Source organism: Nerophis lumbriciformis, linkage group LG06 (assembly GCF_033978685.3).
Source record: "Nerophis lumbriciformis linkage group LG06, RoL_Nlum_v2.1, whole genome shotgun sequence".
Lineage (NCBI taxonomy): Eukaryota > Metazoa > Chordata > Actinopteri > Syngnathiformes > Syngnathidae > Nerophis > Nerophis lumbriciformis.
The window spans coordinates 36677127-36695583 of NC_084553.2; the positions used below are offsets into that span (position 1 = coordinate 36677127).

General features: G+C 37.3%; 1 protein-coding gene across 1 annotated transcript in view; it reads left to right on the forward strand.

The window, feature by feature from the left end:
- myom2b (myomesin 2b) overlaps positions 1 to 18457 on the forward strand; it is a 45741-nt gene that overhangs the window by 18243 nt on the left and 9041 nt on the right. The window contains exons 18-30 of the mRNA XM_061963532.1: positions 603 to 729; positions 795 to 973; positions 1433 to 1547; positions 3764 to 3926; positions 4024 to 4130; positions 7088 to 7132; positions 7471 to 7607; positions 7834 to 7978; positions 11048 to 11110; positions 11591 to 11658; positions 16626 to 16739; positions 16927 to 17014; positions 17832 to 17870. Of these exons, the coding sequence (XP_061819516.1) occupies positions 603 to 729; positions 795 to 973; positions 1433 to 1547; positions 3764 to 3926; positions 4024 to 4130; positions 7088 to 7132; positions 7471 to 7607; positions 7834 to 7978; positions 11048 to 11110; positions 11591 to 11658; positions 16626 to 16739; positions 16927 to 17014; positions 17832 to 17870 (1390 nt within the window). The remainder of the gene's footprint in view (positions 1 to 602; positions 730 to 794; positions 974 to 1432; positions 1548 to 3763; positions 3927 to 4023; positions 4131 to 7087; positions 7133 to 7470; positions 7608 to 7833; positions 7979 to 11047; positions 11111 to 11590; positions 11659 to 16625; positions 16740 to 16926; positions 17015 to 17831; positions 17871 to 18457) is intronic.

Sequence of the window (18457 nt, forward strand, 5' to 3'; positions counted from 1 at the left end):
GAATTGCAGTTGTAATGACATCTTCTTGTAAAGACTACACTGATGGAATGCGTTAGTGGATCGCCAGAGGAAGATTGATAAAACACGGTCATGACTCAAACTGACAGAGTGCGCGACTTTGAGGAACTTTTGGGGAGGAAATATCGTTGCATTACCACCTTTTGTTTGGTGTTGCTTCTGTATTTGTCATTATTCAAAGCTAATTTTATAGTGGAGTAGCGGCAGCTGAACTGAATGTAGCTGCGTGTCATAATTCCGTCAGTCAGATGGAACAAACAATACCGATAGCAGTATCATTAGTCCGGAATCTTCACCAAATTAGGAACCTGTACCAAAAATACCCGTACTCAAGGCTACTACTATATTGGATAAAACAAGTGAAAAGGTGACTATTTGGGTGTTATTTCATGTTTAGAGGGCTCTAGTAATGTTTTTGTTGTTAATGCTCTTACTATAAAAATAGTCAATGTATTAATAGTGATCCTACTTTGCGGAATTTAATTTATCGTTGTCATGTCCGGTACCAATTAACCGAGATAAACGAGGGATGACTGTAATTGCATTTTGCACCATATTGACAGTGGTACTGCTCTCACTTACAGGTGGAGGACCTGACACAAGGAGAAGTTTATCAGTTCCAGGTTTATGCAGCCAACCTTGTTGGCCTGGGACCAGCGTCCAAATCCTCAGCCGACATCACTTGCGAAGCATGGACTATGCCTGAGCCAGGTTTGTTGCTGAACTATACTATTCCAAACATGTCTATTGTGAGAATAATGAACATTTTACTACAGGCCCCGCATATGATCTGTCTACTTGCGAGGTTAGAGATGATTCGTTGGTACTTGAGTGGCAAAAGCCAGTCTACACTGGTTCTGGACCCATCAATGGTTATTATGTGGAATATGCTAAGCGTGGCACTAATGAATGGACCGCAGCCAATGATGAAGCCACCAGTCAATGCTTCCTCAAGGTGAGAATACCTTTTGATGTATTGAGGTAGCAATACTTATCCATTTATGAGATATTTGTTGCATTATTATTGTTATTGTATTATATATTTTACACAATTTTCATCAGACATTACCTTTTATAATCAGTCTAATAACTAAACGTTGGTGCTTGTAATGACCTATCAGGGTTTCTTTTGTCAGCCCCTGATATATATAGTTTTTAATTGTGTGTAATATTGTTTTCAAAGTGTTGTGCAATGTTTTATGTGTGTCAAGTCTATTGCTGGGACATCTACCTGTGCGACACTGACATCTGCTGAACAAAGTTGGCAATTACATGTTGGTTTTGACACTATTTTCATGTAATGATAGTAGGAAATAGTTCAGTTTATTAACTTAAAGTGTACATTATGTGTGTTAACAAAAATGCATATATATAAACATTACTCACCACTTGTCATCAACATTTGGTCTCCTAGGTAACAGGGCTGGAGGAGGGCTGCACTTATGACCTCAGGGTGCGTGCTGTCAATGATGCAGGTGTAGGCATGGCCTCGATGCCTTCTGAACCCGTCACTGCTAAAGCTGTGCCAGGTAACAACTAAAAATGCTGCAATAGAGCAGAACGGGGTTGGTTGTCACATTTTTTAATCCAGGGTAAATTGCTCATTATCAAAAACATCTTGTCTCATCTTATCGACATGAAATCAAGTCTAAGGTGTTATAATGAGATACTGTATGTATTCTCTTATTTTTCAACTGACTGTAACAAAGAGATAATTCACTATCAAAGACACTTCAACCTCATCACGGGTATGGTTGTCACCACACTATGGGATTGGCTGCCACAATGCTATTTTAATGGGAAACATCTTTTAAAAAAAGCAAGAGGGCAGAACAAAATTTGAGAGTTTAATTGCATTGACAAAACAAATGTGTAACTTAATAGGGCTATTTGCTACTTAGATGGCGCTAACTTTCCAAAGTGTTATAAGCATTATATTTCGTCGTCTTCCAGCTTTTAGCACGTAATGACATCAACTATGCTCTATGTAACGCACAAAATAATTGTGTGTGTTGTCAGCTAGTGATAGCGATTTGATAGCTTTAGCTGCTAACGTTGACTGAGAAATATTATATTTTTTTGGTTTGCAAAATTTTACTTTTAGCAAGCTGCAAACAGCCTATGTATTGGGTCTTAATCCAAAATGAGCAAGTAACATGAACAGGAAAGACCAGTTTGGGCCAGCTACTGTATTTGTGTATTTGTGATATCAATGAATTTTGATTACACATGACAACCAACCCCAAAGCCCCAAAGAGAATGTGACGACCAATCCCAACTGGATTTTTTTTTGTGAGTATCAAGGCTAACAAGTAGTAAGCTAGTTAATAACAATCTAAACTAAAGGTGTCAAACTCAATCTGTGTCAGATAATTTTTTGTAGCTCGCTATAGCCTGAAAATAATGTGTCAATAAAGCACTTAGTTTTTATTGCTAAATGTATTTATTATTTTAATTTTGACCTAAAAAACTGACTGTATGCAATTGGATATCTTCTAAACTTATATATTATCTGCCTGTGCAACAAGAGATTCCAAACATTTTTTTGCTATCTGCTAGTCAACTTCTCTTATGATTTCAAAGCAAGTAATTGATCAGTTTGTTAGTAAAATAAATACAATAATCAAATGCATTAGCAATTTTAAGACAATATAATGAGGCAATTATGTGTTTATATTAATTTATATGTACTGTTACATTTACTCAAGGCAGCTAAAAGTGTGACGTGGTCCTGTATGAAAACAAGTTTGACACCCCTGATTTATATTATTGCTTTCACACTTTTTAAGAATATATTTTTTGTTATAAACTCATTGTGTAAAATCTATAATATTTACAATTTCACATGAACAACACAAAAAGTCCTCTCATCTCAAGTGCAGCTGCCATTCTCAAGAGCAAGATGTTTTTTAACCTTTTTAACCTGGGGGTCCATCTTTTCCAGTACAGAGTAGTCTGGGGCCCACTCAAATATTTACAATGAATCAGTAATCTTACTCTTGATTTGAATCATATTCAACAATTATATCCAACCTACTTAAAGTTGAGCATGATCAACCTCGTCAAATGATATGAAACCATGTGTTAATCACAAATAATTTTATCAAGACTTAGGTCAGGCTGATTACAAACATAAATACTAATCAAATATACTGCAAAAGAAGTGACTTACAATCACTTACAATTATGTAGTACTAAAATACATAGACTCTAATTTAATTAATCTTTAATGATAATAATATATGTTTCTTAAATAAACTAAACTAAAATGGAAGTGCAAATAAAAATGTATGTTCACCACTTTAGTCATAATTGTTGACTTTTAAAAACTTCTCCATGACTTAAGATCGAGACTTCTTTTTTGTGTTTGCTATTGTCATTACTGCCACAAGAGGTGGAAGAGTGTATTACAACTGAGTACCACTGCGACCCAAAGAGACAACAGCTGAGAAACAGATATTTTTTGGCGGTCCTATATGGGTTAAGAATATGGTAAGGGACACTGTTTTAAAGAAAGCTATGTAGGTGAACTCTGATCCTAATTTATGAAACTGCAATACCGCAATTTGAGAGACAGAGAAATAATGAGTGTGACAACCTACCTCGTTCTCCCTTATAGGTAAATGTTTAAGTTCAGAAAAAGAGGTGAACAACTACATTAAAAAGCCACTAAAATGTCGAAATAACGAAGTCACAGGACAATGCAGTCAACGCAGCAATGGTTGTTTGTTTGTGTGTGATCCAGGCTCCCAGGAGGTGTCCTGCTGTGTGGATGAGAAGACGGGCGACATTGTTTTCACATTTGAGTCTTGCCAAATGAATGCAGGCTCTCAGTTTGTCTGGAAGAAAGATTATGAAGAAATCACAGATTTCTCTAAAGGGGTTTCGATTAAGACCGAAGGCAACAAGTAAGATCACACACACAGACACAAACTCTCTGATATCCGAAATGTGACTCAACCCTCTTTTTCGCTGTCTTTGTCTCTCTAATACTTTGCTTTGTAGAACCAAGCTTATCTTTAAGAATGCGGATAAAGAAGACTTTGGGACATTCTCTGTCTCTGTCACCAACACAGAAGGCGTTTCATCCAGTTTTGCGGTTGACCCTGATGGTACGCTTCATGGTTTAGTGCTGCTTAGCATGCAAGATATACCCCATACAAATACAATATTTATACTATACAGCAGGGAAGGGAATCATAAGGCCCCATTCCTGGTTAGATCTCGCTTGAGAGGAAGCGGGGTTATTTATTTTGCAATGTAGTCTGCTGAAAATGATGGAAAGCGCCACCCTTCATAGCAACTGACGCTGTAGTCAAAGTTGGAAATGTCACAAAGCACATTTTAGGATATTCAACACTCTACTGCCATCTGACAGCTAAAGTGGATTATGCACCCTCCCACCCCCCATTCGTCACGTTTCATGTCAGGTAAACCGTGACAAATGGGGCCATATGAATCTCCTTTTTACTGTAGCATCATACATTACTATATAATGCAAATATTGTTTATCTATTTTACCAATTAAAGTATAGTGTTACTTGGGCTTTTGAGTGCCCCACCTCACAAGTTTTTTGGATACAATCTGTCTCTCTGCTAATTGTTATGCCATAAATTTCGATAAAAAATTCAGGTTACGAGCCTCCTCAATGCTAGTTGGCGTAGCAAATGTCGCAATGAACACGGCGAAATCTAAAACAAAAAAAATGATCCGCTTTCTCACTCACTCGCAGGGGCATCTAAGTGGGGGCTCATGTACTTTGGTAAAGTTTGAAGATTGTTTTTTCTGCTATTTAAATATGTAAATTGTAAAAAATATATATATAATATATATATATATAGCCGTGCAAGTTCAATAATCTGGTTGCTAGCATCAAATTAAGAATTGTGTAACTAACCTTTACCTCCTACCAAAAAATACGAAATGTTTCAATCCACCTCGATAGCAGCGAATTTAGCTTCTAACAAGTCATAGGATTTATGGCTCTTTGAAATGATCTCACGAGGATTTATGGCTCTTTGAAAGGATCTTGAAAAACAATTTTTCAAAGAGCCGCTCATAATTCTATGTGTAACAGATACTCTCTACTTTACACTTGAAGTAAAAAAAAAAAACCTTGACACATTTATAATCATATTTAAGTGAATAATGATTATTTAAAGTCATATTGTTGGCAGTCTTTTTTATCTCTTTTTATCTAGATATGTTTTAGATATGTTAATCCCATCTTTAAAACAGAATATCATTTAGCTTTAGCAGAGATGCTAACACTCTCTTTCACAAACTATAAATTGTTGTGCTTTCTTCAACCATTGCTTCAGTTCTGCTTGTTGTTACATTTTTTAATTAGTTTACAATAGAGAGGCTTCTTGTGTATTTAGTTAGTTTAACCATTGTGTTTTCCAATATGAAAAAGCTGTGAATGAATTCATATACTTACAATTCATTCTGGCCCTTTGATTTTCTTCATGTTTTTTGTATTTTTTTGTCCATACAGATGTGAAATGGTCATAAGTTATATTCATTATGGTCTCAAAAAAAGTCTAAAATTTGACATGGTTTAACCTGCAGAGACCCTGTAAAAAGTCAAAAACCTAATAGGTCCCCTGTGACGTTTTACCCAAGTGTGACGTCTGCGGATATCTCCATTTATGGTAGGAGTTCACCCGAAGTGCTCTGCTCAAGTCCACCATTGTAGCCCGATGCTGTAGTCAAGCTACTTCTTTTCCGCTATCCCCTTGTTGATGGGCAGACTGGCTCGTACATGCGCATGGATTCTTAGCTTTTGCCATTTCTAATACAAAGTAGTATATAGTTCAAATGTATATCTGTTAGTAGACTTGATATGGAAGCGCTACACAAAATTTAGGAGGAAACGACCAGATTTAAAGAAAAAATGCTAAAAACTATTGCAATTAACTAGCTGCATGGACAGATCATTTTACTTGATAAGAAATTCTAAATTGAGATTTGTATATCTCGAAATTAGCAGGATGTTTAAATTAGAAATAAATATTTTATTCTGAAAATAAGCATTATTCAACTTGGAATTCTTAAATTATGCATCCTCGAGAGATTGTATAATATATAAACACGGTTTTCAATGTGGGGGGGAAACCAACATTTCTTATAGTATTTGAATATTTATTTTCTCAGTTTTAGCATTTTAAACTAGAATAGAAAACAATATAATTATTAATGCTAAAATTAAGATTAGTCAATGGCTAAAAATAAGTAAATAGCTCTTAAAAGTAGGGGAATTTCTAGAAATAACATTTTAAATATTGACAAGTGGCAGATAACTTGCAGTGTAAAAACTACAACGAAGTGGAGGCACATAAATAAGACTAACAAAATGTCGGAAAGCGGATGAAAAACATAATATTTGCAAAATTTTGACCAAAAAAAACACCATTGCATGTTATGTAGAGAACGTTTCTTAAATGTATAAAACATCACAATATAACCCCTGTAAAGTTTTTACCTGTGTTTAAAAAAGCTGTTTTTAAACAAATCCATACATTTTTTTTATAAAAGATACAGGACAGCACTCCAATTAGAGTGTGCACAAGCAACAAATCTATTCGATTATTTGTTGTTCAATGCACGTAAATATACCAAGTGTGTGTATAGGGCGGCGACGTTGGGTTTAGGGTGGTATGGGGGCCTTTTAGGAAGTCTTGTATATGGGGACCCAGAATTTGGTGCTACAGCCCTGCTCAATAGCATTAAATAATAATTACCACGGCATGTTTTTCCAACCATGGGAACAAAGTAAGTGAGTGTAAAGAACAGTGCTGAGAAGAAGAAGCGGATGATAATCATTGCATTTAAGAAAAAAACATGGCTGAGGTCTGCATGTTGCTGACTTGGCAAAGCATTGCTAGAGTAGCACTGCTACTGAAGCAAAAGGAGTCAGAAAAAGGCTATTATATCGCCACCTAAGGGCGTTAAAATCATTTCTAAATGATAAGCAGTAAATAAAAATACACACACTGAAATATATACACACACATTAATGAACTGTACAATTAGTTCTAAAGTGTGAACATATGTTGTATGTTTCAGAGATGGCAAAGCTGTTGGTACTCAGCTACGACGTCAGACACCCAAGTAGGTTCCTTTTGACCAACTCCCTCAATCTTTTACTCCCCCTGTCTCTCTTCATTACTTGTCCTATGCACTTCTTTCTCTTTCACCCCTTCTCTACTTTTGTGTTTCACTTTGAAAACAATTCTGTTTTTTGGATCCAAACACACCTTACCTGCTTTTGCATCACCTGCCTAACCACCCTACACTCCTGCGCCCCAACTGACTGCCCTCCCTTTGTCTCCTCTCCTGTGAATGCTGAGAAATGCTGTCCTCAGGCCCAAGTGCCGGAGAAAGAAATGAAAAGAGGACTATAATGCTTTTTCTGTACCTCTTTTAAACGTTTTCCTCTTTTTTTCTAGTCATCCCACTGAAGTCGGAGCTGGCCTACAAAATTTTGGAGAGAGGCAGAATGAAGTTCTGGCTTCAGGCTGAAGAAATTTCCCCCAACGTCACCTACAAATTCTTTGTTAATAACAAGGAAATGTCGGGAGCTAGTGTAAGATGTAGCTTTAGTTTAAGAGAATCGTTTAAAAAAAATGCCCCTTGACGATGCACAATGTGGATGACTCAGTAAGCTGTGCAAAAGAAGGATGTACTCTGAGATCAATAGTTCCAACAACGTTTCATAAGATTATTGCAGCCTTTTACAAGCATTCTGGATGTAACACAAATAACCTTGGTTCCTATGTTCTGCAAAATAAAAGCACATTCTCTCTTTGCAGCCCAACAAGTTGGGCCATGACGTGTCTACAGGCGTCATTGAATACACCATGGACCATTTCACTGAAGACAATGAAGGGACGTACACCTGCCAGATTACTGATGGAGGTGGCACAGCACAGAGCTCTCTGGTTCTGATTGGAGATGGTAAGAGAAGCCTGATGACGCACTGCATGTGACATTGATTCTTTCACATGCCTATTTCAATGTTAAGTACAGTTTGCAAAAGCACTTCAACGCTTTGTCAAAGAGGGTACAGAACAGAACATATCACAGTGTGTTTGTGTGTGTGTGTGTGTGTGTGTGTGTGTGTGTGTGTGTGTGTGTGTGTGTGTGTGTGTTTGTGTGTGTGTGTGTTTGTAACTAAACTTGATATTGCTACATAGACCAAAAATGTGTTGGATGGATCTTTATTGTCATTGCACAAGTGCAACCACATTTTCTTATGCAATTTATTTTTTAACTGACTTTATCACCGGAACTTGGTTCAACTTGTATGCAACATAGGGCTGGGCAGTTAATCAAAACAATGATAAAAAAGGAAATGTAGACCTTTAATCCAATGAAAAACTGTCATGCCGATTATTTAGTTTTTTCCCAAAAGGAATTTAGTTGTTATCTTTGTGAGCACACTTTGGCTTTACTAAAGATGATGTCAAACAAACAGTAGTAAGCAAAGTTTTGTTGCCAAATATAAACACTGCATGTCACAAAAAAGAGACGGATTACATATAAATTCCCGACAAGTATTGCCATAGAGCAGTTGTCTTTAACTAAATCATTTACAAGTATGGAAAGGATTGTGAAAAGAACTATAGTAACAATTACCTTTTTAATAAGGCGAACATTATCCAGATTTCTGCACACAGTAGTATTTAAATGTGTTGTTTTGAAAGAAATATTTGGTTTTTGTTTCCGTTTTAAAGGGGAACTGCATTTATTTGTTATTTTTTTGCATTCTTACTTGTAATAATCAGCTCGTTCTATGTGGCTCGCAATGCAGCTAATGGGTTAACTCGATTTTGCCTCTAAATCACTTTAAAAATGCATCTAAAAACTGCCAACAATACTTAATTTGGGGACGGCGTGGCGCCGTTGGAAGAATGGCTGTGTCAGCAACCTGAGGGTTCCTGGTTCGATCCCCACCTTCTACCAACTTCGTCATGTCCGTTGTGTTCTTGAGCAAGACACTTCACCCTTGCTCCTGATGGGTCGTGGTTAGGGCCTTGCATGGCAGCTCCCGCCATCAGTGTGTGAATGTGTGTGTGAACGGGTGAATGTGGAATTAGTGTCAAAGCGCTTTGAGTACCTTGAAGGTAGAAAAGCGCTATACAAGTATAACCCATTTACCATTTAATTTACGTTCCGTAACCTGTACAGTATAGTTACCAAGCTGCAGCTACATTGTTATTGAAAGAGCGAACACTGAAGAACTCTTTTTCTAGCGTAGTAACACAGTGCCAAGCAACGGCATGCTACGGCATTAGCTGTAAGCTAGCTACGGCAAGAGGTAAGATACTGTAGCTACAGCGTCAACAGATGGTTGTAATGCACAACACAATGCAATAGGACTCCAATCTGTACTGACTAAAAAACATCCATCCATCCATCCATTTTCTACCGCTTATTCCCTTTTGGGGTCGCGGGGGGCGCTGGAGCCTATCTCAGCTACAATCGGGCGGAAGGCGGGGTACACCCTGGACAAGACGCCACCTCATCGCAGGGCCAACACAGATAGACAGACAACATTCACACTCACATCCACACACTAGGGCCAATTTAGTGTTGCCAATCAACCTATCCCCAGGTGCATGTCTTTGGAGGTGGGAGGAAGCCGGAGTACCGGAGGGAACCCACGCAGTCACGGGGAGAACATGCAAACTCCACACAGAAAGATCCCAAGCCCGGGATTGAACCCAAGACTACTCAGAACCTTCGTATTGTGAGGCAGATGCACTAACCCCTCTGCCACCGTGACATGAATAATCATATTACACAGAGGTGTACGTTGCGACAAATTTACCTGCAAATGCGAGTAAATATAGACTGTGGGACTGGGAAAATAAAAACCTGTCGCACCTGTCAAATGTTTTTGTCGCACAACGAACATTCTACACATTTTAAACAAAAAAAGCTTCTCCAATGCTCTATATTCATCTGCAAAAAACAATAGCAATAATAAAAGCCCATTTAATAGAAACAAAAACAGTGTGTGTATCCAAAATAGATACAGAGCAGGAAGAAGCAAAGACTTAGATTGTCCCCCATCACTCAGATAATCTGATTATTAATCATCAATACAATATGTAATCATCTGATGCTTGACAGTATTAGGTACTTTAACAGGATACATATCGTATCATATTTAATTTAATTCACATATATTCAGAATAACATCCCACCCAATATAAACCATCAAACAATTATTTGAGAGTTGAGTAATTGTGCTTCAACCGGAATCAAAGTAGAAGCTTCAATGAATCGTGAGTTAGATGTTTGCCAAAATTGCCCAGCCCTAATACTACTTATGCAATTTGAGGATGCGGGTACCGGTATGCTTAGTGGTTGTCCATTACCATACAATTCAGGTTTTAATTGTACATGCGCATGCTTGATACAAAACACAACAACATTTTGACAAGAGAACTATCCCATTTTCTGGACAATAAGAGACTGATATTTACCCAAGCTTTCAACCTTTGTAGTTTAAACAAAGGTGCGGCTAATCAATGGATTTTTCTTCGCTAACGGCTAAATCATGGAATGAATTAAGCAAATAAATCAAACAATGTCCTAAAACGATCCACTTTAAGAAACTGTTTACACTTAGTGTTTACAAAGTACAAGGAAGAAAAATCCTGATAAACATCTTGAACCTTGTTAAAAAAGGAGAAAATGTTGTCCGTTTCACTGCTGTGTTACAGGCACCGTTTGGAAACAATAAACATTTACAAACTCTTTCTATCTAATTTCACAACGTACCAGTAGGCACTGGTACATCTGCGGTTTATAGTCTAGTATGGCTTATATACTGGTGCAGCTTATAGTTCAGAATATACACTAAGCCAAACTAAATAAATAGTTTATAAGGAGAGCAATGTGGTACAAACACATGCTTGATTTTATAATTCTTGGAAAATGTCCACTCACTCAAAAAGGATGCACAGTATAGGGAAACATTTGCAGACCTGTTTAAATTATTCTCTGTGTGTACAGCTTTCAAGGCAGCGCTGGCTGAGGCTGAATATCAGAGGAGAGAATACATCAGAGTCAAAGAGGGTAAGAAACACTTAGCCCTGTACTTCACTTAAATAAGCCTTTAGTTTACACAAAAGAAACACATACTTCAAATTAGAAGTAACTTAAATACTCCTCATCATCCTCGCACCGTGCATTGTACATATTACACAGAGTCAGATTCAAGGGCAACAGTTTTTACCTATTGTAAAAGAAAACCCTCTCAATATGATGCTAAACCTATACAATATAATGATTGAGCATCATTATCCTTGTAAAATCAGCATTTTTGATACCACTCTTGTACTGGATGGCATTTGATGGTGGAGTACACCAGTGTACAATATAGGCGGCCACACTTTCCATATCAGAGACAAGTTTTGCATTAAAAGATGCTAAATCACCTTTAAATTATTCATATTTATTCCGGTATGCCTGCAGTTGAGGCTATAAAGGGCCACAAGTAGTTAAACATAATTATGTTTCATCTCTGTGTTTTTGTGTCCCATTGCGTCACAACAGGCCCCCACTTCAGCGAGTTCCTGTCCCTTCACGTGGGAGATGACTGCTCAGTCACACTGGCGTGCAAGGTATACTCAGCCAAACTCAATTATTGAACATTTGCACTTGAAACAAACACAAGGCTCACTTGTGGATCCCCATGTAGCCATTCCTCTCAGAGTTGGTGCAGGGAATAATAGTCTTTAACGATCAGGTCCAAGGAGAGACTTCACAAAATTAGGCCTGATTTCCTTTTTGCCTTTGTGAATAATATAGAAAAACAAATGAACATACAATATATTATTATATGTATGTATATATGTATAGGTTATAGCTTTACAGATAATAGTTACTATACATATATATATATATATATATATATATATATATATATATATATATATATATATATATATATATATATATATATATAGGTGGGTAGTAACACGCTACATTTACTCCGTTACATTTATTTAAGTAACTTTTTGGATAAATTATACTTGTCAGAGTAGTTTTAGTGTAACATACTTTTTACTTTACTTGAGTATTTTTAAGAAGAAAAAACACAACTTTTATTAGTTTACATTGAATTTCCTTCTGATCGTTACATTTATTTATAGAACAATTATTTATAATTATTGATTAAGGCTTACAATATACAGTATACTGTATGTATATATATGTATATATATACACATGTATATATACACTTGTATATATATATATATATATATATATATATATATATATGTCTTAATAAGGTTATCCAAAAAATAGTGCTCGATACCGTAGTAGAGCGCAATATATGTATGTGTGGGAAAAAAATCACAAGACTATTTCATCTCTACAGGCCTGTTTCATGAGGGGGGGTTCCCTCAATCATCAGGAGATTTTAATGGGAGCATTCACATACCATGGTTTATATAGGGCACAGAGTGGGTGGGTACAGGCTGGCGTAGGGGCGTGGTGATTGGCTCATGTGTTACCTAGGAGGTGTTTCCGTCTGTGGCGGCATGCTGTTACAATTTCACTGCGCTTGTTGAGGGATGACAGGTCTGGACGGTAAATAATAAACAGTTTCTCTTTCAAGCATAGGTTGCATCTTTTATTACCACTATTGTAAGGTGTGCTGGATGCAAGAATTTGCCATGTTATTGAATATTCAACATTATTGTCTTTGAGGTCCCAAATGTGTTTGCTGAGTTCTGTGGTATTCCGCAGGTTTTGGTTCCTGAAAGAAGCCTTGTGATTGTTCCATCTGGTTTTGAATTCTCCCTCGGTTAATCCTACATATGTGTCGGATGTGTTAATGTCCTTGCGTGTTACCTTAGATTGGTAGACAACTGATGTTTGTAAGCACCCCCCGTTGAGAGGGCAATCAGGTTTCTTTCGTAGCTGTTATTTCTCAGGTTGAAAGTGACGTCAAGGAAGTTGACGGTTTGCTTGTTGGCTTCAATCGTGATCCGTAGGCCGTTCTCTTTGAAAATTTAGCATATGAGCTTCTTGGTATTCTCGCTGCTCCTTGGCGAGGCGCGACACACTGCCAGTCCTTCATCACGGTAAATACCAAGGTTCAGATTGAGGCTAGCGAGCTGGGAGAGGAGGAAACTCCTAACAGCTACCAACCATTCACGAAACCCAACACAACACTCCAATACGTGCACCATGACAGCAACCACCCACCCACCACCACGAAAAGAATACCTACCGGAATTAATAAAAGGCTATCGATGCTGTCATCTAGCAAAGCTGAATTTGACCAAGCAACCCCTTGTGAGTAACTTCTGATGTATCAAGTAATTCTTTTTTATTGGTTCTTGGATTACAATTGTAGTTGGTGTGTGTGTGAATGTGTCTGTGTGTGCGTGTTTTGGGTGTGCGTGTGTGTGAGTGTGTGTGTGTAAAACATAATTTTACACTTTACTTCAACATGGTTTCTCTAGTTGGAAGTATAACTCCTGTAAGCTGAAATGTGAAGATTCTACTGACACACATGACAGCACATGATATAATTGTATTTTTACTATAGTTTAAAAGTAATCATTGAATTTTTTTTTTGCTGCCCAGTCTGACATCATGTCACTTTTTACAGTCAGTATGTTTATATGTATTAAATTAGTCTGATTTGTTAAATAATTCAGTTTCTTCTATTTTCACAGCTACGTGTGAAGTTCTAGTTTCCGTGCTCTTATCTCTAATGTGACTGATGGCCATACCCACTGTGCCTCTGGTACAGTCGGGGGTAATTGTGGTCATTTCAGCTTGTTTAGTTATGTGGAAATGTAAATACAGTCAAAGAAGATAATGCTACATGCTAATAAGCTAGCACTAGTAACTTTAAAGCTATGGATCTAACAGATAAGTACACATTTCCACTGCTTTTTGAAGTTGTTGGTAATGGTTTAATGTGTTTAAATAATACTTGTGGTTATTAGGATCATCAGAGACATACAAAAAGATTGTTATTTTAGTCAACTATTTTAGGAGGTTTCTGTTCAGCAGTTCTCTCAAACTGCAGGGATGTGTTGGCGTCATGTCACATAATTAAAATGTCTTATTTGGAAACATTCTGATACTTATTAAACAAGTAAGTAGGTCTCTTTTTTATCATATACTTTAAATATACTGACCTATTTTGGCTTCCTACAGCTGTACTTTGTGCTTGTTTGATTGGTGAAATGGAATCAAACGTCACTGCTCGAAGCAGGGTCGCTGACATAAGAAAATGTCTTTGCAAGCCTTCATCGATAAATACAAACACTTGTGATATAAATAAATGTAACGATCGGAAATTTTAATGTAACGTAGTAAAAGTAGGGTTTCTTTTACTAAAAAATACTCAAGTAAAAGTAAAAAGTATGTTACATTAAAACTATTCTGACAAGTAAAAATTCATCCAAAAAGTAGAGTAAGTGTAGCCCAATTTTAACATGCTTTGAAAAAGAAAAACATTTTGTACGAAAAAAAATGCAATAAAACGTACTATAGACAACTACAGCAGTTTTATGACATAATGTAATATTCATGTTAAGTATTTGCCTTGGAGAATGGACTTCTACGATATTTCCTTCAGGCTGCTTCTTCGTCAAACACACCATCAGTGGCTTTTCCATATTTTCATTGTCGTTTACATATTATTTCAATGTTCTTGACTGGCGTTATTTACTCACTCTGCTTCAGTATGGTGTAGACTAGCAGTGATACGCTCAAATTGCTTTGCCAAGTTGACTACACACTTTGTTCTGTTATTTAGGATTTCTTTCTTTAATTGAATGAATACCATCCACTTCTCCTTTACATTCGCTTTCTTCCTTACCAAGGTTAGAAAAACAAAATTATGTCGCTCTTTGAGCATAAGCGCATGCCATCGAGTAAGACCAGATGTTTTAGTCAGATCTTATGGAGTTCACTGTGGCATTTGCTATGCCAACTAATGACAGAGTTGCTTGTAACTCAAATTGTTGCTTGCAACTTAAAGCATAGCAATTAGCCATGAGACAGCTCGTATCTCAAAACACTCTTAGTACTCTTTAGTTGAGGTACCACTGTAGATTGAAAGAAATATTTGCAAATGAGAATCAACTCATGGGAACGCATACTTTACCATTAGATGTCATCCTGCAAATAATGTGGTTATTGTGTGTGATTAGTTAAGAAGCACTACATTATTTAGGGTGACTAACTGCAGGTTATAACTTTAGGGTGACAGGGCGGCCTTTGTCATCCCTTTGAGTGTGAAAGTAACTGCCCGAAGTGACTCTTAATGAACACCCACATGCACTGAACCTAAACACACTTAGCAATGAGTTATACAGCCTGAGGTTGCCTACATTAAAAGCATTAGAGCAAGATTTACTTTTGACATTTAAATGTACCCACAAAACATTTGGAATGGAGGTATAACACTTTTAGCTTTGAAGCTAAAGAAAGATGAAGTCGACACCATCAAAAGTGCCTTAGAGACATACCTGCCAACCTTGAAACCTTCGAATTCGGGAGATTGGGGGGGCGGGGGTGTTGAGGTGTGGGGGGCGGGGTTGAGGGGCGGGGTTTGGTGGTAGCGGTGCTGTATATTGTAGCCCGGAAGCGTTAGGGATGCAAGGGATTCTGGGTATTTGTTCTGTTGTGTTTATGTTGTGTTACGGTGCAGATGTTCTCCCGAAATGTGTTTGTCTTTCTTGTTTGGTGTGGGTTCACAGTGCGGCGCATATTTGTAACAGTGTTAAAGTTGTTTATACGGCCACTCTCAGTGTGACCTGTATGGCTGTTGATCAAGTATGTCTTGCAGTCACTTTCGAGTGTATGCAGAAGCCGCATACAACATATGATTGGACCGGCACGCTGTTTGTATGGTGAAAAAGCGGACGCGTCGACAGGTTGCAGAGGACGCTAAAGGCAGTGCCATCACGGCATGCCCTTAATATTGTTGTCCGGGTGAAAATCGGGAGAAATTCGGGAGAATGGTTGCCCGGGAGATTTTCGGGAGGGGCACTGAAATTCGGGAGTCTCTCGGAAAAATCGGGAGGGTTGGCAAGTATGCTTAGAGAGGTAGATTAAAGGAGGCAGTACAGACAGTTAGACTCAGACCTCTGATTGAGAAGCCTATTTAATGCCTAATTTCCTTTGTTGTTTATTGACAACAAAGAACATACTAGTGAGCTGAGCATATTCCCATTCAAACCAGCTATAACCAAACAAACTAAATCCAGCATTTACATTCTTGGTGGTCACGATATAACACAACACTGATTACAAAAGCACTGAAGAAGCTTGGATGCAGAAATAATAATGCAGTAATTTCACCAGCTGGGGAAAGCTCACTCAATTCTCCACTAGTTTGTAATTGTACAGTACCTAGATAAATTGTTTCAACACCTACAACAAATTTGGTTATTGTCATGCACAAAACCTTAATTGCTCTCCTGCTGTTCATTTTGCGTTCTCATTGATCTTATGGTTGCAAATTAGTTAGTCATGAATTATTTACGCACTCTGATGTTTTTTTGCCATGCGGTACTTTAAATGTTGTGTGTTGCTATTTTGTTTTTCATTTTAGGTTGCTAACTTGAAGAAAGAATCTGAGTTCCATTGGTTTAGAGAAAACGCAGAAATAATCCCCGATGTAAAACCTGACTTGGTATCAGGAGTCTGTAAACTGGCCATTAAGCTGGTGAGTACAGTTTTGTACAGTTGTCTATTCATAAGTGGGTAGGTCTACAATGCTACAGACATATATGCAAATAGAAGTTTTCCCAGTGTGCACAAACATCTAAAATGTCATTTTTGCAACATTTGACAATTAGTTAATGTGTCAAAAAATGTAAGCCATATAATCATTTCCTACTTCTGTTGTCCAGTTTTCTCTGAAAACAACAGGAATTTACAAAGCCACCATCAGTGATGATAGAGGAAAGGACATGAGCCAAATTGACATTTCTGGAAAAGGTAAACAAACTGAATTATTCACTGCATTTATTAATAAGGGCAAAATGAAGATCAACTCACACAATAAATGTATGCACTAATATGGAGCTAGCTCATTAAAAAAAGGGTGAAGAACAGAGCATATTTTAGGTAGGAACACTGCATCTGTGGCTATGCCATTCACTTTAAATCCCCATCCAATTTCAAATCCTGTAACCTTTAACTGCTGTATAAAAATAGCAAGATGTGACAGCTTGTTCACCCACAGGCCTGGAAGCATTTCTCAGAAAATATGATATAGTTATCTATTTTTTCTCATATAAGTTTAGGGTTAAAATCATGGTTAAAGACTAATTCTGTAATGTCACCAGCCATTTCATTAGGTACACTTAGGTACACAACACACAATTCATCATCAAACACACTCTTTTTTTGACAGTTTTAGATACAGAACTGCATCATTGTGATAAGTCCTTGCAATACTTATTTCATTCAGCTACACAAGAGCCCACATTTCAGATTCATTTGTATTGCTTTGTGCAAGCGAACCTAATGAAGTGTCCAGTGGGTGGACATTCCTGACCTCTGTGTGCTGCTGTATTTAAATGATTAAATTGTATTTACTAATGTCTGCAGTTCATCTATCGCTATGGTTCAAGATACCATTTAACATGAATAACAACAAATTGACTTCCTAATAGCCAATTAACCACATGGCACATGATTCTCAATTGCAAATCAACACATTAAGTTTAATTGTTTTCATCCTTTTAAGCAGCAGCCAGACGGCAGCTTTGTGACTTTACACCATCTTCATTTGTGTGTCTTATTTTTCTAGTTTTTGAAGAGACCATAAACCAGATCACCCGACTGGCTGGTAGGTGTCTTGCCTTTCTACACACATAAAAAGTTGTGTTATACTTTGTACCTTTTTTGACCCTACAAAAGCTACAAATTGTTATATTCGAGTTCAATAATTACCCTTTTGTAGCGCAGAAATGTAAAGGAAGAAAAAGAAAAATGCTTCATCCAAAATACTTTCTTAAAGGGGAACATTATCACAATTTCAGAATTGTTAAAACCATTAAAAATCAATTCCCAGTGGCTTATTATATTTTTCGAAGTTTTTTTCAAAATTTTACCCATCACGCAATATCCCTAAAAAAAGCTTCAAAGTGCCTGATTTTAACCACCCGTCCATTTTCCTGTGACGTCACATAGTGAAGCCAACACAAACAAACATGGCGGAAAGAACAGCAAGCTATAGCAACATTAGCTCGGATTCAGACTCGGATTTCAGCGGCTTAAGCGATTCAACAGATTACGAATGTATTGAAACAGATGGTTGTAGTGTGGAGGCAGGTAGCGAAAACGAAATTGAAGAAGAAACTGAAGCTATTGAGCCATATCGGTTTGAACCGTATGCAAGCGAAACCGACAAAAACGACACGACAGCCAGCGACA